The sequence below is a fragment of the Abrus precatorius genome, unplaced genomic scaffold (genome assembly GCF_003935025.1).
Source record: "Abrus precatorius isolate BTA unplaced genomic scaffold, Abrus_2018 Scaffold5, whole genome shotgun sequence".
Lineage (NCBI taxonomy): Eukaryota > Viridiplantae > Streptophyta > Magnoliopsida > Fabales > Fabaceae > Abrus > Abrus precatorius.
Window position 1 is genome coordinate 6,072,172 of NW_020874395.1, and position 27,611 is coordinate 6,099,782.

The following is a 27,611-nucleotide window of genomic DNA, read 5'->3' on the forward strand; positions in this document are numbered from 1 at the left end:
TTAAATATTTAATTTTTAATAAGAAATTATTATTTATTCATCTTTTATTATATATCCTTAAAGATATATTAAAAGAATATTATAACGGTGGATCCCACCATTTTCTAGTTTGAGCAAATAGAAGGGCAAAATCATAATTTTAAAATCGAGATTTTCTTTCTCTCTCTAAATTTTCAACACGAGTAAACAATTATAGAAAACATTTTTCTCACATTTCAAAGTTCAAAACCCAAAATACGAGAGAACAGATTCTCTCTATATTTTCCTTCACTTCCTCTCTTCTTCTTTATCTTCTCCTTTGGTCATTTTTCGAACACTGAGAAGGAAGCAGAAGCTGGCACGAAACGACGTCGTAGAAAGAAGCTCGTGTCTCTCTTCGCCTCAACCCTTGTAAGTCCTCTTCTGGATCTAACCCTCACTGTCCCTATAAACGTTGTTCCCTTTTCAATCGGAAAGCCCAAACTCACTTCCTTTTTGGAATTTTCTCTAATTCGAAACCAACAAAATTTCGCATGTTATACAAAGGGGATAGAAGAAGAACATGTGTACTTTGTCAGAACGTATATTTAGCTTGTTTGTTTCAGCTTAATTTTGGGTATATAATCGTTTTTTCACTCCCAAAAGCTATATTATTGTTATTCTTATTGTCATCATGTAAGTCAATTCGAGCACGCAAGTTAATGTTAATACTGCAAATCCAAAAGTTGGGGATACTGTAGTGTGGGTATCTGAATCTTTATAGGTATGAATATGATTTTTATTTGACATTATAGGGTAGAGTTAGTGAAAACTGTATTATAGATAAAACAAGTGCGGGCATGTTTGAATACGGAAATAATCGTTTATTTCTCAAAAGCTGTGAGGAAGATAGTAAAATAAGCTGAATCAAACCTAGAGTCTACAGCTGTATGTTACTGAACTTGGGATGATGAAAAGTGAAGAGAAAAAAGCATAAAAAATTCTGCTGAGTGAAAACTTAGAATGATTTTTGTCTGAAATATCATTGAAAATGGAAAATCTTACTGCAATCCTCTATTTATAGAGGAGTATGATCAACTAACTGAATCCGCCAGATACAGTCATTGTAGCCTAACTGTAGATGCTGTTCAAACAATACAGCTAACTGCCGGTGCCAGCTACATTGGGTATACCATTAATATAACTAAACTGGTATAGTGCATACTGCATAGGTAACATAGCACGGTGAACTACATGAGTGAGTGAACTCCTTATTAAATGGTTTTTCATGATGAATTTTTATGATTCTGATTATACCATTTTGTTTCATTCTATGTGCATCAAATCCCTGATTCTGTAAATTATAGGAAATCTCCAGGATATGTGAAACTTGCAAAAAGCAGCATGGGGAATGACGTATTTGATGGGCAGATATTAGCAGAGAAGTTGTGGAAACTCAACAATTCTCAACAAAGCATTGAATGTATCCAGCATTGCACACTCTTTTGTTTGGTTGTTTTCATGACAAAGTTCCTTTCTGTTATTTCTGCATTATCTAGCTACCAGCAGGCATGTTATGGTGTTGAAATCTACCATGGAGCTATTGGTTCATTACAATGTATTCAGTTACAGTAAAACTGCACAGTGTTTTCTTTGGATATAAAAAAATATGTTTACAAAATGTCACCATATCCTGTACTTTTTATTTTCTTACTTGATGCTTGCCATCTCAACATTTAGTAAGTTTTCATTTCTTGTTTAACAAGTAAGATGGTATGTTTATTAATTTTTTATTTTTGAAAATGAAAGTGTAGTTATATAGATAGCATGTAAATAATCAAGTTCACTCATATCTTCCATTTTGCTAATTAATGAACATAACGCGAGAAAGTTCACTATGAAGCTAGTCTTTAGGTGTTAACCTTTTACTCTCTTCTTTTTCCTGTTTAAATGTAAAATATCTTGTTGCATCCAATAATTTGCAGTTGTATAAACATCCCTGTGTTGAAATAGCATCTCATCAGTGTACTGAATATGTATTCCTGTATAAACATAAAGAAGCTGCCTATAGAGTGGCCAAAACAATCTTTTTAAGGACTTGTTTGAGATGAGTAATGTTAACCTTCTGTGCCAGATTTATCAATTTATCAATATGATGGTTGCATGTTGTAATTTAGAAAATGGTAATAGACATTTTACCTGATTTTCCCCACCAGCTGAATAATTTCCGAAATTAATATTTTCTCAATATTGATGATGTGAATATGTGATTTAATTTTGTTGATCTGGTGGTTTTCACAGTTCCCCCTTCCCTTTTGGTTCGAGTTTGATTTGTGTATTGCAATATGTATTTCTTAAACATTCTATCAGCATTATCCCGCTTGTGTGTTTCTCACCGGAAGAGAGCAAAAGAGATAGTTGAAACATGGGATAAATTGTTCAGCTCTTCGCAGAAAGAGCAGCGCATCTCTTTTCTATACTTGGCGAATGACATATTGCAAAATAGTAGAAGGAAGGGCAGTGAATTCGTTAATGAATTCTGGAAAGTTCTTCCCACATCTCTCAGGCGTGTTTATGAAAGCGATGAGCTTGGAAAGAAAGTAGTAACCAGACTTGTAAGTCCTATTCTGACTCCTGAATCAATTTTATTATAATGCACAATATACTAAATGTTTTCCATTCTCTGCTTATATTTTAATGCTATATGGATTTGTGGGTTCCTGGCTTGGGTGATCTAAAAGAATGATTTGCTTACAGGTTGAAGAGCCAATTCTCTATGTATGTTGTATGATTTGTTTGATTAATATGATTTTGTCAATGATGTAGATTACTGGTGTAGCAACTGTGATTATTAAGCAGAGCAAAATTCTTGTTCTTCTAGATATGAAAATCTTTCCTGAAAAATTTTACACCTACCACCCAATAGGCTAATGCCTTTCCTGTATTTGTGAGACCTGAACTGAAATTCTGGTAATCCCTATGTCTGTGTTTGAAATAACACCCTTATTCTCATCTCTGTTCCTATTTAGCATGTTACAAGTGTAGAAGTTCAGCTCATTTAAAAATAGAACCAACATTGTTCTGTATAATAATCATGTGACTTAAACACAGGATATGAAGTGTCTTTATTAGTAGTATCTGGGTCTGAATCATTTTTGGCAGTGCTGTCAACATTGTTGTTTGGGTACATTCTCCAACCAATTTGAGTGTTAATATCCTAGCAAACCTCTATATAGCTGTGTGAAGAGCTCCATTCAAGGTTCTTTCATGTTTTCTGATATCTTAATTGTAATCAATGGTAATGGGAGATAATGGTAGAACGTATCTTTACTTTTTAGGGTTCTGATCTGCTATGGGATTAATTCTCTTTTACTGGCAATTTCTTTGCCAACAAACATCACTGTGGTTAATATGTCTTTGGCGTAGGCATATCATAACAATTATCTGCAGATTTCTGTTTTATCTAGCTATATTTGTGTGTGTGGGGGTATTATCGTGGTTGTAAGTTTGTAACAGTCCAACATTGTTTGTTGTAGTCATTGTAATTAGTGTAAATTATTTGATACTAAGATAGTTTAGTAGTTACTGTGTCTTTAACTTGGCTCTTATTCTACTAAGTCAGTAATTAGCATTTGCTTAGTTTTGCCTATATATTATACTGTAGTGTACAGCTATGAAATTATTTAGAAGTAATATTATTCTCTTCATTTAAGTTAGCATAAAAGCTTCAAATCTGGGAGTCTCTATTTCTGTGCCTTAACACTATTCTGCCTCCACAGCAACCTTCATTGCTGTTGCATTGGTTCCTTTCTTGTACCTTCATCGTGCTTGAGATCGTCTATTGTTACCACCATTGTCATTGTTGCCACTGTCAGTGTCACCACCTTCTTTTTGAATACCAACCCTACTTGAAGAACCGATGTTTGCAGAACTGCCAACCATTGTGAGCCCACCTCTAGTAGTCAGCACATGTGCTTTCATGCGTTGGTTTTCCTCTGTGTGTCAGTCCACATGCCTCACTTTCAGCACTACATAATGGCATGTTCGGTCACTGTCTAGCCTGCTGTTTGTTCAATTTATCTTGACTTTGATCTCTGCTATCTCTGTATCTTACCTTCAGTCCAAGCGACCCTACACCCCAAGTCCTCCTTCCAAACAGCTATTATGCACTAAAAAATCCTCGTGATCTGTATCCAATGATTCCAGCTATTTGACCTAGTTCCTTCAACCATCATGCTACCCGTCCATCCTATATACCTCCAAAGATTCTAACAAATTCTCCTAACTATTGCCACTCTGGCATTCCCATCATCCTCTAGTGCCTTCTTTCTTCTAGTATACACCTTCCAGACCTTGGGCCTTGTTGGCCCAATACTCAAAAACTCATCCACAGACTTATTGGACCTATTAGTGGCACGTAAGTCATTAAACTATCATGTGTATTGAAAAGCCATTTAATGGGTAAGCGAAGCAAGTCTTCTAAATCCAACTCCACCTTTGGCCTTGTTTCTCCTATTTCCCAATTTGTCTCTCTCAAAAGTCAAAAGTGTTCAGTTGCAACATGAAAGTCCTAACAACTGTACAAGAGGCACGGGCAAAAGAACTTGCTTCAAGCAATGAAAGAGGATGAGTGCATTGTAGAAGAATGAAACATGAGATATTGTTAAAAGACCAGGGGAGGATGAAAGACCTATGGGCTATAGATGGTTGTTCACTGTTAAAAATCAGTCACATGACACATTGGATTGCGATAAAGCTAGGTTGGTTGCAAAAAGATATACTCAGACTTATGGAACTGACTATTAGGGGGCATATGCTCTAGTGGCAGAGATTAACATTGTCAGAATTCTACTCTTGCTGCTCACCATGAGTGAGTTGTAATAGTTTGATCTTAAGAATTCTGTCCTACAAGGAGACTTGGGGAGGAAGTTTATTTGGAGGCTAGATATGATTTCCCAAGTAGAGGAAAAGAAAATGTGTAAATTAAAGAAGACTTTGTATGGACTAAAGTAGTGCCTTCACATGTGGTTTGGAAGATTCCTTTAGGCTTTGTTTGGATGTTTGGAGGGAGAAGGAAGGAAAGGGTTTGAAAGGGGAAGGAGGGGAGGAGAAGGGAGAGTTAAATCCCTCTCTTGTTTGGATGTTTAATATTGAGAGAGGAGGGTGATGGGGCGTTTAATCATATAAATGACATTTTATTCATATTTTTTATCTTTTTATTTTTTTCAAAAAATATAAAAAATTAAATATTTTTCTCTAAAAATTAATATTTTTATTTTTTATAAATCTTTTAAAAATTCTCACTTTAAAAACTAACATATTTAAAAAAAAATATTTTCTTGCTATTTTTTCTTTAAAATTAACAACACACTTTTTTAAAAATATTTATTTATTTTACTATTTCATTCATTTAATCAAATTGAAGAAAAAAATGATAGACCAAATGAAAGAAAGACATTTTAAGAAAGAAAGAAGGGATAAATTAGTAATTTTAAAATTTTATTTATAAAACCCCCCCAAAATGGGAGACATAAAAAAACCAACATTAGGAGGGTTTTGGGAGTTTAGGAAAACCCCCAAACCCTTCCCCTCATAATTAATTAACTTCCAAACAAGGGTTAAACCCCACTAACCCTTCCCTTCCCTCCCCTCCTAAACATGAAATCCAAACATAGCTTAAGGGGCTGTTTGGGAGGGGGAGGGGTGTTTTGGAGCGTAGGAAAGGGCAAATTTTCTATTTAAATATAAATTGAATATTTTTCGAAACAAAAGATATAAAATGATAGATTAACATAAATTTAATGTATTAATCATGCATTTATCATCATAAATGATAGATAATTCTTTTAATTTAAAATTAAGTTATGCCATCTCCTCCCTTTCCTCCAAAATCCCTCTCCCGATCAATCCCTAAAGCAATGATGTCTTGGGATATAGGCAGAGTGAGGAAGATCAGCCTATGTTTAAACCATCCACAAGACAGTAAACTCACTATTCTCCTTGTGTATGATGATGACTGTTTGTTCCAGTCCCATATGATTGAATCCTCTCCATGCTGCAATGCAACACTCCTCTCCTCTCCTCTCCTAAAAGGCAATCTGATGCTCATGTTAGTGGGAGAACAAGCAGAGAGACCTCAGAGAAAGGAAGGAATGCTTTGTACCTTCAGTGCATGTGTCACTATGATGTCTGTGACTCTGTTTATATGAGGATATTCTTCTTTTCATACTGTTGAATGGATGGGGTACGATCTCAACTTTGTGGTATGGATTTTAGCATTGTTTTAAAAACTGGATTGGACTGGCTAGTTTGACTGGGAGCCAGTCAAGTCATCGATCTGTACAAGGAAATTGGAATAGCAAAATATCAATCATGAACTGGCCAAAACTGGTAAAAGCCTGGCAAGAACCAGTCTAGAAAACCAATTTGAATTGGTTGTTTTAGATAAAATTCATTTTTTTTGGTTTTTTCTTAATATATTCGGAATATTTTAATTCTAAAACATTTTTAAAATAAGTAAAGGTTCATATATTCTAGTGGGATAAGACTTGGTTGTTGTTGTTGTTGTAAGTAAAGGTTCATAACTTCATATATGAGATCTATTTATGGATTATTGTTATTTAACTATTTATTATGATTTTTTTTGTTACATGACATTAAAATGATCTTCTATGTTAATTTAATATTTTACTTAGTTTATTTTTCTTATTATTTTATATTAGTTTATTACCAAATCATAGTAGTCAATTGCGGCCATAGCAGCTGCTATCGCGGAGGAGCAGAGCGGCAAGTTGCCGCTATAGGGAGCTTGTAGCGTAGCGTTTCAGTGGAGTGGCCATCACGCCGCGAATAGCAGCCAAATTGCGGGAGAATCGCAGCCATAATGGCCGCTATTTCATCCCTGGCCAAAACCTGACTCTGCCCTTCCTTTCTTAACGTTGGACATCTTTAAATAGGGGTAATTTTGGGATTTTGTCACCTTTTTACATTTCTGATATCTTCTTCCTAGCAAGCCCTATGTTTTCATTTTCATCTCTCAATTCTCCTCTTAGTTCTCTCTGGTTCGTTACTTCGTTCTTCCCGATCTTGGTTCTTTGCAACATTTTCTTGCTTAGTGTCCTTCTGCATCTTCGATGAGGTTTCTGACTTGACAGAGTTGTTCTCTGTTTATTTTCTTCATCTACAGCGAAGCTTCTGACGTCGTCTTCATCTCCGGTTGTCTTCTTCAACTCAGGTGTAGCTTCCGACGTGATCCAAATATTTCTGGTCATCTTCTTCATCTCTGATAAAGCATTCGACGAACCTGCATCCCACTAGTGATTGACCATTTCTCTCTTTCTTATTTCCTTCTCTGTTTTTTATTTCTCTCTGTTTTGGATATTAAATTTATATTAGGTATAATACTTAGAACTTCAGGATAGCAGCCATCCCGCTATCCGCTATGATGCTATAGCGTTTTTGAGGTCGGCCGTTCTGCACCACTATCCGGGATTGACTACTATATATCAAACATATTATATAGTATTAAAATATATATATTTAAGTATTATTGGTTTGATCTCATTTCAACCATATTTAAACCATTGAACCCCAAACCAGTGCTCTTAACGATTCAATGTGAGGTTTAATTTTAAAACTGTTAAGATGTCCCACATTAGTTAGGAATAAGGCCAAAATACTCCTTATAAAGCTTGGGTAGCTTTCTCCTTCGAGTTGGCTTTTGAGAGTGAGTTAGGCCTAGTTTTCTAATAAAATCCATTGGTTTTTAGTAACTTGTTATGATTTTTGGTGCTTGAGTGTGCACCTTAACTATGAGGATATTAGTTTTTCAATAATTGATTTGTTTATTGGCTTGGAACGTAAGGTTCATGAGTGAGATTTGGAATAATGATATTACTGTATCATGTCATGACTTAGCTAACAGACAATTAATGAAGGAAAGGTTAAAAACTGAATTTGAGATTAGAGATCTTGGAAAGCTAAAGTACTTTCTTGGGGATGATTGCTATAATGAAATTTATAGATAATTTATATTACACGACATATATACTTGTTAAAAAATGATAATATCTAAAATTATAGACATTCATAATTAATAATTAAAAGACAATTTTAAGCCAAACACAAAAATGAGTAAGAAGAGTCGAGTAATATAAAACAGTATGTGAATATAATAGAAACAACAGTACAATGTGCCTGAGTTCTGTAGGTTGTGGGTTGGCTGGAAATGCACTTTAGAGCTCTTAGTCAGAATTGTCAGATGGTTGATGCTGAACACAGGGGAGACCCGTGAGAGCAGTGTGCTATTTTTGAAAGGGTTTCGTACTATAACTATTGGTAAAAAAGGGAAAAATTAATAAATCTTCCCTATAAAGTTTAATGGACAACTTTCAGTTGGGGGCAAAGAAGTCCGTGTCTTGAATCACAGTTGCAACAACCTCAAAATCACTTGATTTGGGTGCAAAAGAGAGTGCAATAGCAGCTCTATGGAAAAACAATACTATGGCTTCCCTGTAGTGGTCTCCAGCTGCAAGGGACTATCATGCAGCAACTGTAGGCTACCAGTGTAAATTAGGTAAAATCATTGGATTACATTATGAAGAAAGTCCCAAGGTTGATAAAGCTTTTTATACTAGTTAGTCAATTAGTGTACTTGGCATGTATGAGACTAGATCTAGCATTTGCTGTTAGTGCTTTTGGCCAATTCATGCTTGACCTGAGTAACACACTTGCAAGCAGTCAACAAAATATCCAATACTTTGAATGCATTCTAGGCTGAGGATTACTATGTAATAGAGGTGGAAACCTATATATGGAAGTATTTATAAATGGTGGCTATGCAGGATCAATCATTTGATAGGAGATTGACCTTAGGCTACTTTGCGTTCTTGGATTCAAATTTAATTGCATTCCATGGAGGAGTAAGAAACAAAATGTGCTTGCTTAGTGATGTGTAGAGACTAGAGGCTGAGTTTCATGCTACGGCAGAAGGAATAGTTATTATGGTTGAAAATATCATTGGACGACCCCAGGTTAAGTATGAAACTCATTATTCAGCTACTTTTGTAAAACAAATTAGCAGTTAGCATTGCTTGTAATATTGTCCAGCATAATTATTAAACATCATATTCATTAAGCAGAAATTGGACTGTGGACTGATTAAATTTAACAGAGCATTCTTCTGGGGTTGCAATTGGCAAATGTATTTACAAAAAGACTATTTGTAGAGTGGTTTTAGGAATTGATTAGCAAGCTTCATTCACTGGATTATTGTGGGTGTCATTATAGTCCCACAGTATTTGTGGTGTAATGATTTTAATTAGTGTAAATTATTCTGATATAGCATAGTTTATTAATCATTCTTTTTTTGTGTGTGCGCCTTACTTATTCTAGGAAAGTTAGTAACTAGCCATACTTAGTTTTGCCTATGTATCTTATTGTGCTATACGGCTTTGAAATTATCCAGAAATAATCGAGTACAATTTGATTTAATTACATGACAACTCTGTAGTTGATACTTGATATGATCCTGTCAGTTAGAAAGTTTATTTTAATCAGCCACATGTTACTTTTCTTTCGCTTGATGAGCCTTGTTTTTCCTACTTATATAAGTGTCTTCTTAATTAAGTATTTTTCTTTCCTTATACTTGACCATTTCATTCTCTCATGTTTAGTTTGATGTATGGGAGGAGAGGAAGGTTTTTGGTTCACGCGGTCAGGTTCTTAAAGATGAAATAATGGGTAAGAATACACTTCCATCATCTACAAGCAACGGGAAAAGTTCAAATCCTATCAAGATAGTGAAGAGGGATGCCCACTCTGTGAGATTAGTAAGCAAGTTGCTGCAGCACTGTTTCATCTTTGATTTTATTTCTGATTTTGTTTTGTTTTGATATGTATGATCTTGAGATATGTTATATCTTTGTCATTTTCAATGCAGAAATTGGCTGTTGGGTGCTTACCAGAAAAGATACTCACATCATTGCATTCTATTCATGACAAACATCTTAGTGAGGAAGCTGCGCTGGACAAGTGTAATACTGTTGTACATCAAGTGGATAAACTTGTAGAAGATGCTGAAAATACATTGGCTCAAGGTAAGAGACTAGCATGCCGCTAGATGATTTCTGCCTTGGCATAAATTATTTGATGAAAAATCTTTCTTTCTATTTTTTAGTGTTATTATGCCATGCTATGCCATTTGTTAATGGTTACTGACATTAGGCAGCTGGATATAAGAATTCAAACATTGATTTTATAATTTAAAGGCTTAATTGTACTTTTATTCCTTCAATTATGGACAAAGTACGATTTTGGTCCCACTAAGTGAAACTATGGGGGAAAGGATAATTAATTCAATACTTATACCTAGTGTTTCAAATGATATTATTTACACTCTTATGGCTATGGGCCCTTTGTCCAAGTTCTTAGGCTGCCTGTTAATGGAAAAAGCCTACAGTGGATTACGTCTATGAAGCAATGGATAAGGTTAAAGAAGCTATTAAAAAATATTTAATGGAAGTAAGAAATTAAAAGGAGATATTTTTTTTTTATAATTGGTAGAAGACGAAAGTGTAGCCGACTTCATCTAGTGAGATAAAGCTTGATTGTTAATGCTGTTGTTGCTAGAAGACGAAAGTGACAACTTCATCATCCATTGCATGTAACAAGTCATTATCTCAATCCTACGATGTGGCAATCCAAGAAGTGAAAATGATCGAGAGTGACAAAGGGGCTACAGTTGCATAAATGCTTTGAGAGGTTGTTTGAAATGAAGAAGTGGTAGATATGACTTCTAATGAGTTGTTAATTTATAGAAGGATTGAAGACTTATTTGGTTGGAAAGCAATAATTAGACAAAAGACTATAGTGGCTTATGGTAAGTAAAGTGGATTCTTTTTTAATTATAATTTAATTACATGATGTAAATGGCAATGTTATAAGCTATTGCATTGCAGATGAATGGTGGAGGTTGTACAAACCACATATTCCATATTGGTGAAGGGTTGCCATTTAATGTTGAGCCTGACTTGACTTCATTTTATAGTGTTTCATGGATTGGAATATTAGTGAAACTAACATTAATATACATATATATATATATATATATATATATTGAGATTACCTTTATACAAATACAGTAATTAGGAACGTAATATTGGGATTAGATTTATTAGGCAATATTCTGTAATTAATATAGATCCTTGTACACTTGTATAAATTCAGACCTTTGGGTCAAATGTTATATAGAGAAAAAACTTTAATACATTTTCTCTGTATATAGTATCAATTTTGGTTGCTACAGTAATCACGTCATTGCCCAGCCTTGATCTTCATCGTCATTGACTTTTTCGATGATCTGTGGCTGCAACCAAAAGTGCCTCCTTTCGATAATCATGTCATTTTTCTTTTGTTAGCATGTTTGCATCTCACGCGATGCCAATGTTCGTGCATGTCTATCTTTTTTCAGTGCTGATCTTGCTCCAGTCACCTTTTTCAGCGTCTTCCTAATCTCTGACAACCCCCTTGGTATGGTTCTTGGTCACTTTTTCTCTTCTTCTCCTCCACACTGTTTGTTAGTTGAACTCGGAGAACATTGTTCCTGCTTTGGAGTATCAAGATTACCTTCATATCAAGGCTGCCATACAATCCACTTCACCTGTCACCTTTGTGGCTCAAATAGTTACTCTTGTTGCTTATGTTTCCAGTCTACTTCCTTTGACCCTTGGGTTCTTGATTTCAACGCTTCTGATCACAGGTTTGGTAATGCTATCATTTTCTCTTATCTTTCTTTTCTCAATTCTCTTCCTCCTGTCACTTTAGCTAATGGTTCTCAAACTGAAGTCACTGGCATTGGTACTTGGTACTACTACCCCGTTACTAGGTCTCTCTTTAGAGACAATTATTTTTGTTCCGGGCAATCTCATTTTTGTTAGCAAATTTACTTGCTCTTCTATATTTATTTCTTTTCACTGGCAACTCTGTTCAGGAGTGGACTACTGAAAAGATGATTAGAGTCAGATATGAATCTTAAGGATTATATTGTCTTTAATACATCGGCTCCAATTGCTCAGTCTTCAACTATATTCATCAACAATTGGACCTTCTGAACCTTTAAAAACTATGAGTCATGATTCTACATTTGTCCGAAGTGTCCACTTTAGATTGCAAGTTATGTCAATTAGAAAAACATATTAGGAGTTCCTTCCTTAGTGGTGTCAATGAACGAGCTATATTTCCTTTTTATTTGGTTCATTCATATATTTGGAGTCGGAGTCTAAAAGATTGTAAGAGAATGTAGAGAAAGAAAGCAAACTCTGTTAGGAGTTCGTCACAGAATTCATTAACCACCTTGAGACTATTACAGAGATGTATATAATAATACAAAATTGAAAGCTAACAGTTTTACAGAATCTGTTAACTGACTATTAAAACAGAAAAACTGATACAAAGTTTTAATACAAGAGTTGTAAACTCTAATATGCCCCCCGCAAGATCAAGAGGGGTTGGCAGAGAGTCTTTCAACGACTCTGAGCTTGGACCTGCAGAGGGTGAAAGTCGAGGGAGATAGAGCCTTGGTAAGAATGTTAGCTTTTTGATCAATAGTAGGCACATGGATGATCTCCAGATCTTTTTTAGAGTTGAATGCCACATGCTGCTATGCAAGATTGATAACTCATCTAGCTATACTGACTTAAATACAGATGGTGTATGCCGTGAAAGAATTCGTAGATTCAATACTTGACCTTGCCCCAACATTGTTTCATGCTTTCCCACAGGACAAGATTTCCCAAGACATAATAACCTGATGTAGATCTTTTGTTAATGGGGAACCAACCTAGTCTGCATTTGAGAAACTTTCCACAGTACTCTTCCACACATACTAAAAAATGCTTTGTCCTAGTGCTTTTTTTTTTTTTTCAAGTAACACAAAATATCAATGTGGTTTCCCAATGACCAATACAGGGAGAAGACATAAACTAACTGACTACATACATAGAATGATTTATCTCACCATAGTTGTTATTTTTCTGTCAAATAAATAGTAGCTTGGGCTTGGTACTTCTATTATCTTATCAAGTTAGATATTCACCCAATTTTGTAAGTAGTATGAGCCATAGCATGATGGTTTTGCATTTTACTATATCATGGCTCAATATTTTCCTTCAACACTTGACCTTATGACAACATTTTGTTTCTTGCTTTTTCAAGAAATTAAATTACTTTTAATCAATACACAGTACCTGGTAGTGGTTTTTCTTTGTCTATAGGTGAATCTGGTAAAATAATATTTGAATATCCAACATCTTGAGTATGACCAGAAGACGTTTTCTTCAAGTTCGCATAATGTTCTTGAGGATATAAAATTACTACATCTCACTATCATGCTCAGGGTGAGAATTTAGAAAATGAGTTACCGAGATCCATAATGTTCTTGAGGATATTAAATTACTACATCTCAGAATTGAGAATTTAGAAAATGAGTTGCCACACTAACTATAGGATATGTTTGGATGAGTAATGGTTAGAAAATTTGATTTTTTACCGAGTTTAATGACATCGTGTGATTTATGTAGCCTAGCCAAACTCACCTAGTGGGATAAAGCTTGGTTGTTGTTTTATATGCTGAAACGGTTCTTCTTGACTTGTCATAAGTTTCACATTTGGATCCATAGTAGTGTCATCTAATTTGGTATTCAACAATTATGTTTTCTCAAGAATGTTAGTGTCATATCATGGGAGATTATAATACCATCATTTGATTGAGCTTCTATTATTTAGAGGTATTGAAGTTTTCCTAAATTTGTTGTTTGAAAGTGTTGACAAAGATGTTTAACCTTAGTGAACCCATGGTGATTGTTGTCTATAATGATAATGTCATCTATGCATACAAAACAATTGATGCATTCTTGCGGAGTTATGCCAAAATGTTATTACAATGCTAAATCTATCAAATAAGGCTTGTGAGAGCTACTTAAGGCCAAGTTAGAAACAAACTAGTCCAAAAGACACTTGTCAGCAAGAAGCCTAAGAGGTTGCTCCATATGCACCTCTTTAGCAAGATTGTCATGGAGGAAGGTGTTTTTGATATCCAATTGATGAAGAGGCTAACAATGAATGGCAACTGAAGGTTGAAACACAAGGATGGAAGGCATTTTGGCTATAGGAGAGAATGTGTCATCATAATTCTACCCAAAAACTTGTGTGTATCCTTTGGTCACTAGACAGGTTTAGTTGGTTGACTTTATTATCACGACCACCCTCTCTTATGGAAATCTACTAACAACTTGCAGTAGACTTCCTTGGAGGATGAGGAACCTAGCAAGGGAGTGCAGACAAACTCCAATGTGGATGGTGTTGACTTAGAGAAAGGAGTGGACTTAAGGAAAGTGAAATTCATTTATGCTAGATGAGGACAAAGAATTGGATAGCTGATGTTGCTAGTGCACCTGTTGTCAAGAAGTAAAAAGTTATAGTCTTCACATGAATTATTTTGTTGAATACTGATTATTTTCAATTCAATTATCTAAAATGCATCCAATTAATAAAATAGGAAAATATAAAAATGACAGTACGAATTAAATGACACAATTAATTTAAATAGAACAAATTCAAATCTTAAGGAGCTCGACTTTGTTTCAAGATAAATGGGAATTTATAGCTGATGAGAACGAACTTTCTTGCTAATTCTTAATTTTTTTGAAAGAAAATTAACTTAAAGAAATTATTGTTTCCTTTCAAAATATAATAACGTATGTAATTAAACTAATTCTTACTTTTGTGGTAATTACATCTAATTAAACCCATCGAGAACTATGGTAATTGGATGATTTTTCAAGAAACCTAATTTACTTTCTTGGTTTAAAATTTCAGGTTCAAATTTGGGATTTCTAACATCAAAGTTCACCTTTAATTATTCTTATAATATCTAATATCATGCAAATAAGAAGACCAACAAATTTGAAAGCATTAAAAGCATTGGGAATTGAATCAAAACCGTGAAACTTAACAAGAGATCAAGAAAAATTTAGAACATTGTCATCAATTCTAATTTGGGCTACTCTCAATCCTTAGAATATAGAATAGAAATTACTTAATCATATCTAAATTATGATCCACCATCAATAATGTAGACAATGGAATCACAAGAACAAATAAAGAAAATAGGGAAGAATCATAGTAGTCAATCTCGGATAGTGGCGTGGAGTGACCAACCTCAAAAACGCTATTGCAGGGAGAGTAGTGGTGGGATGACTGCAATTCTAAAGTTTTAATACACACATATACATGCTGAAAAATATAAAATTAATACACAAATTTGGAACAAAATAGAAAAGGAAAACTCAAATTAGAGAAGGAAATAAATAACAGCAGCAAAGGGTGTAGGAGCAGCCATTGCTTCTACTTGAAGCTTTGAAATTTGAAACAAATCAGAGTAGGAGAATCAAAATAGAAAAAAAGATGTTCATTAACTGAAAAATGTGCAGGTTCGGTGGAGATGTAGAAGATGACCAGAAAGTGTCTAGGTGACGTAAGAAGCTTCACTGAACTTGAAAAATACGACCAAAGATGAAGATGATTCAAAACAATCTGGGTCATGTTAGAGGCTTCACCGAAAATGAAGAAGATTACCGGAAAACGTCCCTTTCGCATTAGAAGCCTCATCGGAGATGAAGGCCACTGGAAGCAGTGGAAATGTAGAGAACGAAGATGAAATGAGAGGGAGAGCTGAGAGATGAAATGAGAAGCTAGGGCTCATGAAAGAGGGAGGGAGAAGATAAGAAAATAAGGGGGGTGAAGTCGTAAGATTGTTCTCTTTAAAAGTCGCTCAACATTAAAAATTTGAGGGCAAGTTCAAAATTCCAAAGAAGATAGGATAATGGCTGTGATAGCTGCAATTTCTGCCATTTTTGGCTGCTATTCGCAGCATGACAACCAATCCTCTGAACTGCGACGCTATTGGGTCTCTATAGCAGCCTGCTTTGCTCCACTGTGATAGTGGCCGTTATTGACTACTATGGGAAGAACTACAAGAGAATCGTAATCTTTAGTCCTTAGACATGTTTTATCTCTGCAAATTAGCATAATAGTCAATCCCAAATAGTGGCTCAGAGTGGCTGACTTTAAAAATGTAGTAGTGGATAGCGGGTAGTGGGATGACTACTATTTTAAAGTTTTAAGATACACTTGACATAGATTACACACACACACACACATATATATATGCTAAAAAATAAAAAATATTTATAATTAATGATCTAAAGTTAAGAGTTTGAGAACTTAATAACACTGTTACAGAACTTGGGCCTAAGTCACTCCCAAAAACTAGCTCATAGGAGGACGACTGCCCTAGCCCTCATAAGGAGTATTTTGAATCTATTCCTAATTAATGTGGAACATTTTAATGCAGCCCCCTCACGCCCAAGACTGGACATCAGTGGGTAGCTCAACATTCAAATTGAATAGGCTCTGATATCATGTTAAAATACTTAGGCCTAATTCACTCCCAAAAGCTAGCTTGTGGTAGGAGGACTGCCCTAGTCCTTATAAAGAGTACTCTGTATCTATTCCTAATTAACGTGGGACATCTTAACAAACACAAATCAGTATAAATAAAAATAAAGGAATTGCCAAAAAAAAAAGGGCCAAACCAGTGTTGGGTGTTGCTGAAAATTGCCTGTTCATGTTAAAAAAACCTAAATAGAGCTGGGTCTCCCCAAAAAGTGCTCGAGCTTGCTGGAAAATGCCGGGTCCCATTGGAGATCTCAGGTAGGACCAAAAACCGGCTTGAAATGCAGAAAACTGCCAGATTCTGGCTGGAAAAGATGGAAAATCTCATTGACATGAGGTGGGTCTTGTTGAAGTTAATGGCTGCTAGGGTTGGAGACTTGGGAGTGCACAAAATAAGACCGTTAGGGTCTGCTGAGGTTGTAATATGTAAAACGGGGGCAAATTCCAAGATTCCCGCCCCCCCCCCCAACCCCTCCAAAACAGTTTCAGGCAGTTTAAAAATGATGCCACCAAAAGGGCCGCGTTTAGTGCCGCTCTAGGTGCGATGATGAAGTGCAATGCTACAGGCTGACCAGGAGCATTAGGTAGAGACTCCCTCATGATCTGCTCTGAAAAATCTTCACTTTTGTTTCAATTTCTTTAGGGAACTCGGAAGATGGGTTTCTAATGTGCAGAACCCCTACCTTTTGATTTTCTTGGGTTTAAATAGGTAGTGTTTTTAAAATGTAACTTTGCTCAATAATTTCTTTATAAAATGAATTTTCCAATGTGTCCTTGAGGCACTCAATAAGAAATAAAAAGTAGTTAGTTTGAATAAGAAATTGTAGCATTTAATGTTATTAATACATTAGATACTATGATATCTTGTGATTTTCAATAAAAGTTCACTGTATATGCTTCTTATTGTGCAGCCTTGGGCACTTTAATATGAAAACTGTTGATAAAAACTAGTATAAAACCTTAATGGTGTATCTAAATGTGTCAAATTTATCCAAATGTGGATTTGTTTTAACGCTACAAGTTATAGTTTTCTCGTTAAAACGTGGTTTAATGTGATTTTATTATATATCCAAACATGCACTAAGTAGTGCAAAGCCCAACTTGTTTTCAAACATAGGCTGGTTCTGTTTTTTTACTGACTTGAAATTCTGTTTTCTTGAACTAGAATGAAACAAAAGGCTGTATTTTCTTCTGATATGATTTTTTCTTCAAATTTTCAGCTCCAACAACAAGATTGTATAAGAGCCTATCGTAAATTCGATATTGGGCCAACAACAACAACCAGCCTTACCTCACTAGGTAAAATTGTCTATATGGATCACACAACGTCATTAAGCTTGTTCGAAAACTAAATTTTCAAAAATCTAATTAATTGAAAGGCCTACTTTAGTAACTCCATCTAAGGTTTTTTTGGGTCTCCCTCGACCCCATTTTCCTAGATTGATACTGGGCCACCCTTGACTGAATAAAAAAATGACTCCACATATTTTTCTAGTGCAATTAATTGGCCTTGTGGATTTTCCAGCGCAACCTACTTGGTCATGAAAGCTTTCCCAATATTACTTACCTGGCCTTGTGGCTTTTCTAGTGCAACACTAAAAAAATAAAATCAGTTTAAGACTTCTTATGCTCCAAATGTCTATTCTTGTTTTTGAACTAGTATATTGAAGAAGTTCTACATCAACAATAGATATGGCCAAATAAGAGTTTATAAAGGCTAAGCTAATTTTCACTCTACAAGCTAGCTTTTAAAGCTGAGTTAAATCAAAGTTCAAATTTTAAGATCCATCACCAAATAAGTAATGAATTGAAGTGTGGAGATGATAAAGTCGGGAGACTAACATTCAATGCTAATCATCTATATTGAATTCTAGTCCTACAGAAAGTGTTGTGTGAGAGAAATTTCACAATTAAGGCATCAGTTCTGTTAGAATGTAATTAGTCATTAGCCGTTATAAATTTGTAGAAAATTAACAGTTACATATTATAAGAAATTAGAATGATTGATTCCTGATTATTAAGTAGAAATTAATTGTATTTAATTTTATAAATTAATATAAATTTATATTGTGTGGACTACATTAGACACAACACATTCAGCAAATATACTCTTCTATATGGTATTAGTAGTTTAGGTTTTTCGATTTGCAATAACTTTTTTTTTTTTTTCGGGTGAACAATATCCGCGGCCACTGTGCCCTTGGGTTCCTCCATCACCGAGCGTCCCTTTCCTCTGGTGAGCACTGCGACCAAAACCATCTTCCCCCGGCGAGTACCAAGCTCCGTTCGCTGCTGTCCGCGCGTTAGGTTCCTCACTCTCTCTTATATCCAACACAAGATTTTTACTCTATCCTTATTCGAGTCTTTGGTTGTACATGCTTTGTCCATGACCTTACTCTAGGTAAAGATAAACTTTTTGTCAAATCTCTCAAGTGTATTTTTCTTGGTTACTCATGCCTTCAGAAGGGCTATTGTTGTTTTTGTCCTCAACTTCAATGATATATTATTTCTGCTAATGTCACCTTTTTTTAGACTACTTCCTTCTCCACTTCTATTGTATTGGATGCCAATTTTGCAACAGACTTTTTAGAAGTTTCATGCATTCCCCCTATTCCGGCTCAAGTAATTGCTTCTTCACCTCCATTGCTTCAATACCACATACGGTTTAAAAATTCAGTTGTGACTCACTCCACTGATCCTCAAGCATCATCTCCTGCTCGAACTGCTCCTCTGCCCATACCTCTTGCACCTGAACTTCCTATTGCGATACAAAAAGGTATTCGTTCCTCTTGTAATCCTAACCCTCTCTATGCTTTTATCATTAATTATGATCATTCGTCTCCATCCTATTTCTCCTTTGTTTCTTCTCTGGATTCTGTGTCTATTCCTAAGACTATAGGTGAAGCCATGGCTGATCCTGGATGGCGCTAGGCAATGGTAGAGGTGATGGCAGCCTTACATTCCAGTGGCACTTGGGAACTTGTTTCTTTACCTCCTGGCAATACAACTGTTGGCTGTCGTTGGATTTATACAGTGAAAATTAGACCTGATGGTCATGTTGATCGCTTAAAAGCTCGATTGTTCGCTAAAGGATATACACAGATTTTTGGTCTAGATTATGGGGACACCTTTTCCCTTGTGGCCAAAATAAGTTCTGTTCGTCTCTTTCTGGCTATGGCTGCTATTCGTCATTGGCCTCTTCATTAGCTAGATATTAAAAATGCCTTCTTACATGGTGAATTGCAGGAAGTTTATATGGATCAACCCCCTAGTTTTATGAATCTTGGTAATTCTGGTCTTGTTTGTAAGCTTCATCGGTCTCTCTATGGTTTGAAGCAATATCCTCGGGCATGGTTTGTTTGGCATGACTAGGTGTGAGGCTGATCATTCTGTCTTCTCCTTTCATTCTTCTTCTGGCAAGTGCATTTATCTCGTTTATGTTGATGACATTGTCATCATTGGTGATGATGCGACTGGAATTCAACTACTCAAAGAGCACCTTTCACATCAATTTCATACTAAAGATTTGGGCCCTTTCAAATATTTCTTAGGCATTGAAGTTGTCCAATCTTCTTCTAGCATTGTTATTAATCAACGTAAGTATGCCATGGACATTCTTACTGAAATTGGTATGCTTGAATGTCGTCTTTGGGATACTCCTATGGATCCTAATATCAAGCTTCTTCCAGGTCAGAAGGAGCCATTGAAAGACCCGAAAAGATATCGCTACCTGGTAGGTAGACTCAACTATCTCACCATCACCAGACCCGACATCACTTTCGTGGTTAGTGTGGTAAGCTAGTTCTAAATGCCCCTTGTGATAGCCATTAGGATGCTGTGACACGTATTCTTTGATACATAGAAAAAATGCTCTGGGACGAGGGTTATTGTATGAAGATAATGGCAATACTAAGATCACTTGTTATTTTGATGCGGATTGGGCAGGATTACCATTACATAAAAGATCCATTTCTGGGCACTGTGTTCTTATTGGAGAAAACCTGATCTCATGGAGAAACAAGAAGCAAAACATAGTTGTCAAATCCAATGTAGAAGTAGAATATCGTGCTATTGCAGCAGCCACTTGTGAGCTTACGTTGCTTAGGCAACTACTACTACAACTAAAAATAAGGGACATCCATGAAACAAAACTTAATTGTGACAATGAAACTGCACTTCACATTGCATCAAACCCGGTCTTTCATGAAAGAACCAAACACAAAGATTGATTGTCACTTTGTGAGAGAAAATGTGCTCTATGAAGAAATCACTATTGATTTTGTCAATTCTAGCGATCAACTGGCTGACATGTTCACTAAGTCTTTTAGAGGCCCTCGGATTGAGTACATTTGTAACAAGCTTAGTGCATATAACATATATACTCCAGCTTGAGGGGGAGTGTTAGAATGTAATTAGTTATTAGCCGTTACAGATTTGTAAGAAATTAACAGTTACATATTCTAGGAAATTAGGATGATTGATTCCTGATTATTAGATAAAAATTAATTGTTTTTAATTGGCTTAATTAGTATAAATTTATACTGTGTGGGCTGCATTAGACACACAACACATTCAGCAAATATACTTTTCTATAAGGTCAAATGACCAATGAACAATAAATTGAATGAATCACCGATAATATAAAAGCATTACCAGTAATGTGAAGTTTTGGAGATTGTGTTTAGGATTCATTAGCCACGGTAAAAAAAGTTAATAACTAAAAGTAAAAGATAGGAGAAAATAACCTTATTACTAATAATATGATCCATGGCCTCAACATCAAGGTCCAATTGACCAAGAGATGTTGAGCGGGTAAGACAAGCAAAAGAAGAACTACTCGTGTGCACAACAAAAGTAGTGGAAATTGATGCTTGATTCTTCTCAAACTACTTTAGGAGGTTAGCATTGGTAGTTGGTGGTGTAAGGCCAGAAGATGGTGCTTGGAAGTAGGTGGAGTAGTTTGTGCAATGTTGGTTGTTTGAAAAAAGAGAGGGGGGGGGGGTGTAAATGGGACCAGTCCAACACTTGTTAATGGTGTGCCCTACTTGATGGCTATGGTCACAAGAAGGATGAGTTTTGTTAGGCTTGCAGGACCAACAGTGAGTACCAATTTGAAATATTACAATGTAGAGGAGTCAACTATGGTCGAAGGCATGCAAATGTGAGAGGAGGATTTAGTGGGTAGCTGCAACAAATTGGGTCACATGATTAAAAGCTGATCCTAAAAAAATCTAGTTTGTAGGTGAACCATACCAGGCCAACAACATGAAGGTGTGTCTCTACTCTAGTTCCTAGTCAGGTGTTGCTGTAGGAGGGTGAAAATTCTTTGAAGTCATGTAAGGAACCATGAGCTTTGCCCATATAGGCAAACATTGAACTATTATGTTGCCATGGCAATGACATTTATGTGGTTTTAGTTATAAAGGCACTACATATCATTAATATAGGGAACCTTGGCATGCTCCCAAGCTAACTCCCAGATGCTGCACGCATGAAATATCTTCTTCAAATAGGGATGAATAGTTGGCTTGATGACATTGTAGAGCTATGCATTGATCTTACTCTCCCTAGAGCACTTGGTGGAGGCCACAAAACTAGCCTTCACGGTTAGATGGTCCACTTAATCTTGTCCTGTAAGCGAAAGTTTGAAGTCCAAGTGCCATCATTGCTCTCTTATAATTTAATAATGTAGAGAGGCATTGACTTACCAGGAGGCTCAATCATTGGAGTGTCCTTGGAATTTTTGGGGGCAGATCCAACACAATAGGTAAATAAGGAGTTAGTGTAACAGAGGCTAAAAAAGCATGGCAAAAAGTGCCCCAACCAAACCGAGGTCCGAATGGAGGAAACAACCAGAGATTCTATATGGGGATAGCAAGGCAAGGATGCTGCTACAATAGTTGGTCAGGTCACTTGGGTTATGCAGATATCTCTGATCTATGATAACCAAGTAATCTTAGACATCCTTGAATCTAGTACTTCATGAGAGTACCAAATACATTGAGATAGATTGTCAACTCAAATGATCAGCTATCATATGCTTCCATTAAGTCTTTGAGAGGCCTCAAATAAGTTACATATGTAACAAGCTTGGTGAATATGATTTATGTACTCTCTAGCTTGAGGGAACCTAGTGAGATATAACTTGGTTGTTGTTGGTGTTACTCTAGCTTGAGGGGTAGTATTGAAAAGAACGTGACTAAAAGGTAATTATAGCTGTACATTGTCTCGTATTTAAGGTAACTATAATCCTTGTATTTCCTGTCCCTCAACATAGTATGGTCAAGAAAATCATTTTTCAAATTCCTTTTTTTGGTAAATTGATAGATCTAATTTTCTGACCTATGTTTGAACTTAGCTCTTGATACATTGTAAAAAGGAATTAGGAGAGAGAAACAACGAAGAAAAAGTAAAAGAGAAAAAAAGGTACTGTAGTGGGATGCTCTAACTGGATTACAGTTGGTCTCTCCATGTGTGTATTTTAAATAGTAGTCATTTAATATTAGTACAAGAGTATTTCAACATGTACAATCCCTGCTGAAACTTAGTAATTCAGTTATTCTTTTATTGCAATACTTCTAAAAAAACTATCTTAAGTCCTTGTTGTAATCAATTGTGACTACTGCAAGAACTTAACTAATTAATTAATTTACTTGTATTGTTGTTATTGAATATTGTTTTGATATCATATCAGGAAATCAGCTGGGATCCACATTTGTAAATGACTTGCAAGAGCAGGAAGAGGAACTCAAACAATATATGGTGCATCTTGAAACTGCTGAGGCGGACAGGGCTAGTTTGCTTTCCCAACTTAAAGATGCACTGCAGGAACAGGTGCAATTATTTTTGTAAATATGCTTATGCATTTGATGACTACTTGCTAATGTCAAGTTTTTCAGGAATCAAGGCAACATCTTCTTCACAACCAGTTACTGGTAAGAATCTGTTTTTACTCTCTCTCCATGGATGTAAAACAATTTTCTTTTCCCTTAATATATTGTAATCCAATTGTATGTTGCTTCTTGACATACTACAGTACTTGTATATTAGTATTACATTGATAGATAATTGGCTTTACTTTTTGTAAATTTTCACCTTATGATACAGATCTGGGTTTTGGATTTTCTGAAAATAAGTTTGTTCACTGGTATGTTATTTGAATTTGAAATTATTTGTGCAGTGTGTTCAGAATGTTTTCCTGTGAGTTCATTGATATCTAAATAAATAGTGAATCAAATTCATTTTGTCTTTCTCGGTAAAGAAAGAATAAAAAATTAAGAATAACCAAGGATCACATTCCTTTGTCTTTTCAATTCATCAAAAGAAACTATTTCTCTGATATTGTTGTTTTTATTGTTATTATTATTACCTGCTCTGATGTCTTATAGTTTTACGGCAATAGTTAAACCCTGTAAATCTATTGTTCTGCATAATGGGCGATGCTATGTATGATCAACTTGTCTTCCTCTAACATACATTATAAAGGATAAGTTTACAAAGATATGTCTGTTTGATTTCTGTTTTGTCCCCACTATTTAACAGCTTCTGGTCTGCATCTGTTAGATTAGAATTAGAATACATGGAAATATGAAACAATATCTTATCTTATCTTCGATTATTCTCTAAGATTAATTTCCCTCATCTCTTAGGATTAATTTCTTATCTTATCGTGATTTTTGTTTGCTTAATTAATTAGGATTATAATTAGTAAAAATAAGAATTAGTCCTTAAGGCTCCACAAACATATCAACACATTGTAATAAATATCTATTAATATCATTTTTCTTCCTTCCTCTGTACTTAAAGCATCATAACTTCAACATGGTATTAGAGTGGTGCCATCCTCCATGACCGAACTCATCACTATTCTGCTGTAATTTCAACAAGTCTACCAAAAATCTTTTTTTTATTTCTATTTAAAATATACATTTGATTCTTATAGTTAACACTCATTTATGAATTAATTCCTATACTTTAAAAAACTTATGTTTTAGTTCCTGTACAAGTACTTTGTTACATTTTAGTCTCTACCATCATAAATTGTTGACCGTATGGACTAAAATGTAAACAAGAAGGACCGAAACGTAACAAAGCACTCATATAATGACAAATTTATTGAGATAAAGAGAGAGAATTACAAAGAGTAACGAGGACATGGAATCCATGTAAACTGAAGTAACAAATTAAAACAAACATTAAAGTAGGGAAGATCAATGTAACAAGCCTTTCCAATCCCTTAACAAATCTGTTGAAGAAACCCCAGAAAAAAGGCCATGAGCTTTGCACTAAATAGATGGCAGCTGCCTTATCTTATCCCAAGTTATTTTATGTACCGACAAAATTTTCTTAACGATATGAGAGTTCTGCTCCAACCAAATAAACTTTAGTGCAAAATAATTTTCTTTGAAAATTTTCATTGCTTATGGAGAAACTGTGTATAAAATAATGATCAGTTGCTTCTTCAACACCTGAGAAACAGTTTAAACTTTCTCGTTATTGAACATCGTAGATTTGGAAACCCACATATCCTGCAGCATATTTGCTTAAATTCTTGGATGGTTAAGTATTTGAAGTCTTGCATTGATGTCAATTAATGCTACTTATAATGGTCTGAATCTTTACTGTTGTGCAGGCTGCACGAGGCCTGATTGAGCAAGTAGCCAGTATCAGGAAGAGGCTTGGCCTAGCACCAGAAGGCACAAGGGTGTTGGAGCAAAATCTTCCTTCAGTTCAACAACCAAACAGTACTCCTCTTCAGCCTTCTTTTTCCCAACCTTCTATTTCTTTTGCTCCTCTTCAAACTACTGAAGAAGATAAGAAAGCAGCAGCAGCTGCTGTTGCTGCTAAGCTTGCTGCCTCTACATCCTCTGCCCTTATGCTCACATCTGTTCTTTCTTCCCTCGTTGCTGAAGAAGCTGCCTCTATGAATGGTAGCTTAAATTCTACTGGGTTTCCTGTTTTCAATCCAGAGAAAAGACCCAAACTTGAAAAACAAATACCTGTTTCTGAGGTTAATAGTAATGATACAGGGAGCTCTTCTTTTTTCAGCACTTTACAAAAATCATCAGTGGCAAATGTGTCACTAACACAATCAGCCAGCTTGCAACCCATATCGCAACCCAATCAATTACAAGCTGCATTTGCTTCAGGTCCCCCACCCCCTCCTCATTCCCCAGTGAGTCCACCAGCAAATCAGTATGTTCAATCTACTGGATTGATGGTTGGGGGAATTCCTTATGCATATGGATCAAACAACCTACCACCTCCACCTCCTTTACCTCCTCATGTGGCAATGGGGTTGTCGAGGCCCAGCACTCAGCCATCACAATCACAAGCTCAGCAAGCGCAGCAGCAACAGCAGTCATCGACTGGAGGATTTTACAGGCCTCCAGGCATAGGTTTTTATGGGCAAAGCCATTCATCAACATCAGCCGCGCCACTACCTAGACCGTGAGCATTATTCAAATGTTCAACAGCTATGATTGCTGCAATCTTTGTATCAAGTTCCTTTTGTGAAACTGCTGTACACAGGTTTTTCCTGGAGGCTGTGTAATAGTGTACATTAGTAGAAAGTTAGATGTGGCAAGGAAATTGTAACATTATGGGCCCCCCTCCCCCACACCGTAATCTCATGAATCTGAGTTTTAGGTTTTATTATCGTTTGCTGATACCTAAGATCTACTTGACCAGAGTTAGGTACTGTTTTAGTGAAAGAACCTGATGAAGCTTCATATTGGCATGGCATGAACATTCGTGGCTCGAGTTTTGCTTGGGTTGCATGAACATTAACATAGTGTCATTAGACAAGATGTGTTAGCTTTTTGTTTGGATTTTGCATGGTAAAGCCTTTATTTGTGCGAAGGATTTGAGATATTGTTATCAATTATCATACAGCGCAGCCCATCAACATTGAATGGCCTAGGTGTGGTCTTCTTCATGCAGGTCTCTTCCTCAAGACATCTTTACGTCTAGTTTTACCTTCCTTTTTCTTTTTCAGTGTGACTGTGGAAGGTTAATCTAAATAATGATTTCTTGTTGGCTTAACAAATTAAAAATGTAATCGTTGTGTATAGGGTGAGGATAAACTGATAGCAGTGACCTTCGATTTTGTTCAAAGTAATGACTTAAAATTGTATGTTTATTAAAGACAAAAAATTTGGGTTTAATCATGATAGAACTTTTGGCTTTAAAGAGATAAGATTGGATTTATTATTATTATTATTACTGTTATTATTATTATTACAGTCATGTAGAAAGGATGCTAATATAAAGCACCTTAAATAATGGAATTCATATTTTTATTTTTGAAAGTTCTCAGTAAAGATTTATTAACGTCCTTTTAATTTGTTTCATGTATTGTACATAAAAATTGATATCTCTAGAGTGATAATTTAAAGAACATTGTATACATAAAATAAAATATTTCAATAAAATGAAAACAATGGTATTTTTGTACTTTAAAGTGAAAATGGAAAATATTTTTTCAAACTAAATGAATTTAAATTCGTTTGTTATTTTTGTTGTGCGCATTTTGTTGCCTATAATGGCCAGTGTCTTTCTCCCACTAGTCCCACGAAGCTCACTGTTTTTTCACTTTGTTCTTTTTCTTTTTGAGCATTCATGACTTTAAGCGCATTAGTCCAGACACATTGCCTTGTCATCCTTGGAGAGTAAACACAAGTGTTGATCCCAAAAGCTTTTAATTTTCTTCAAACAACACGGCCTCCTTATATCAGACGACTAATTCCTTTAGGGAATGAATTAGGAGTTGGGTTTTAAAGAAAAAAAAAGGAAAGAAAGATAAATATTTTATTTTCAAATTTAAAGAGATATATAATATTTATAAAAATAAATAAAAGATTGACATATTAAATTTATACTAATCTATGTTGGCTTTTATTTTTAAAAATATCTGAAATTATAGAATGTTATTAGGAATTAAAAATTTGTCCTCCCTTCTCTAACAAATGAATTTAAATTCCTTTTCAGACAAATGTTCTTAGACTCAACACCATTTCATCAAAGGAAATGAGGATTGAAGAAATAAATTATTCTAATTGTCGAAATTTTACTTTGAAGAAGAATTCTATTATATTTAATGCTAATCGAAGCTAAATATTAACTTAAAAAAATATAAAAAG

General features: G+C 35.3%; 1 protein-coding gene across 2 annotated transcripts; it reads left to right on the forward strand.

Moving 5' to 3' along the window:
- Nucleotides 1–200: 200 nt before the first annotated feature.
- LOC113867390 (regulation of nuclear pre-mRNA domain-containing protein 1B-like) lies at nt 201–26,389 on the forward strand. 2 transcript variants are annotated; one of them, XM_027502684.1, is made up of 8 exons: nt 201–390; nt 1,326–1,441; nt 2,329–2,573; nt 9,633–9,788; nt 9,899–10,055; nt 23,165–23,304; nt 23,370–23,405; nt 25,103–26,389. In XM_027502684.1, the coding sequence occupies exons 2-8, from the start codon at nt 1,363–1,365 to the stop codon at nt 25,922–25,924; spliced, it is 1,635 nt and encodes a 544-aa protein (XP_027358485.1). In that variant the 5' UTR covers nt 201–390; nt 1,326–1,362; the 3' UTR covers nt 25,925–26,389. The 2 variants fall into 2 exon arrangements, with proteins under 2 accessions (XP_027358485.1, XP_027358486.1); XM_027502685.1 differs by having other exon boundaries at nt 209–390; nt 1,337–1,441.
- Nucleotides 26,390–27,611: the final 1,222 nt, after the last annotated feature.

Coding starts and splice junctions, on each gene's coding strand:
- LOC113867390 (XM_027502684.1), top strand. CDS start 1,363: ATGGGGAATGACGTATTTGATGGGCAGATATTAGCAGAGAAGTTGTGG. Junction 2,574..9,632: donor AGAAAGTAGTAACCAGACTT/GTAAGTCCTATT, acceptor TCTCATGTTTAG/TTTGATGTATGGGAGGAGAG. Junction 23,406..25,102: donor TTCTTCACAACCAGTTACTG/GTAAGAATCTGT, acceptor ACTGTTGTGCAG/GCTGCACGAGGCCTGATTGA.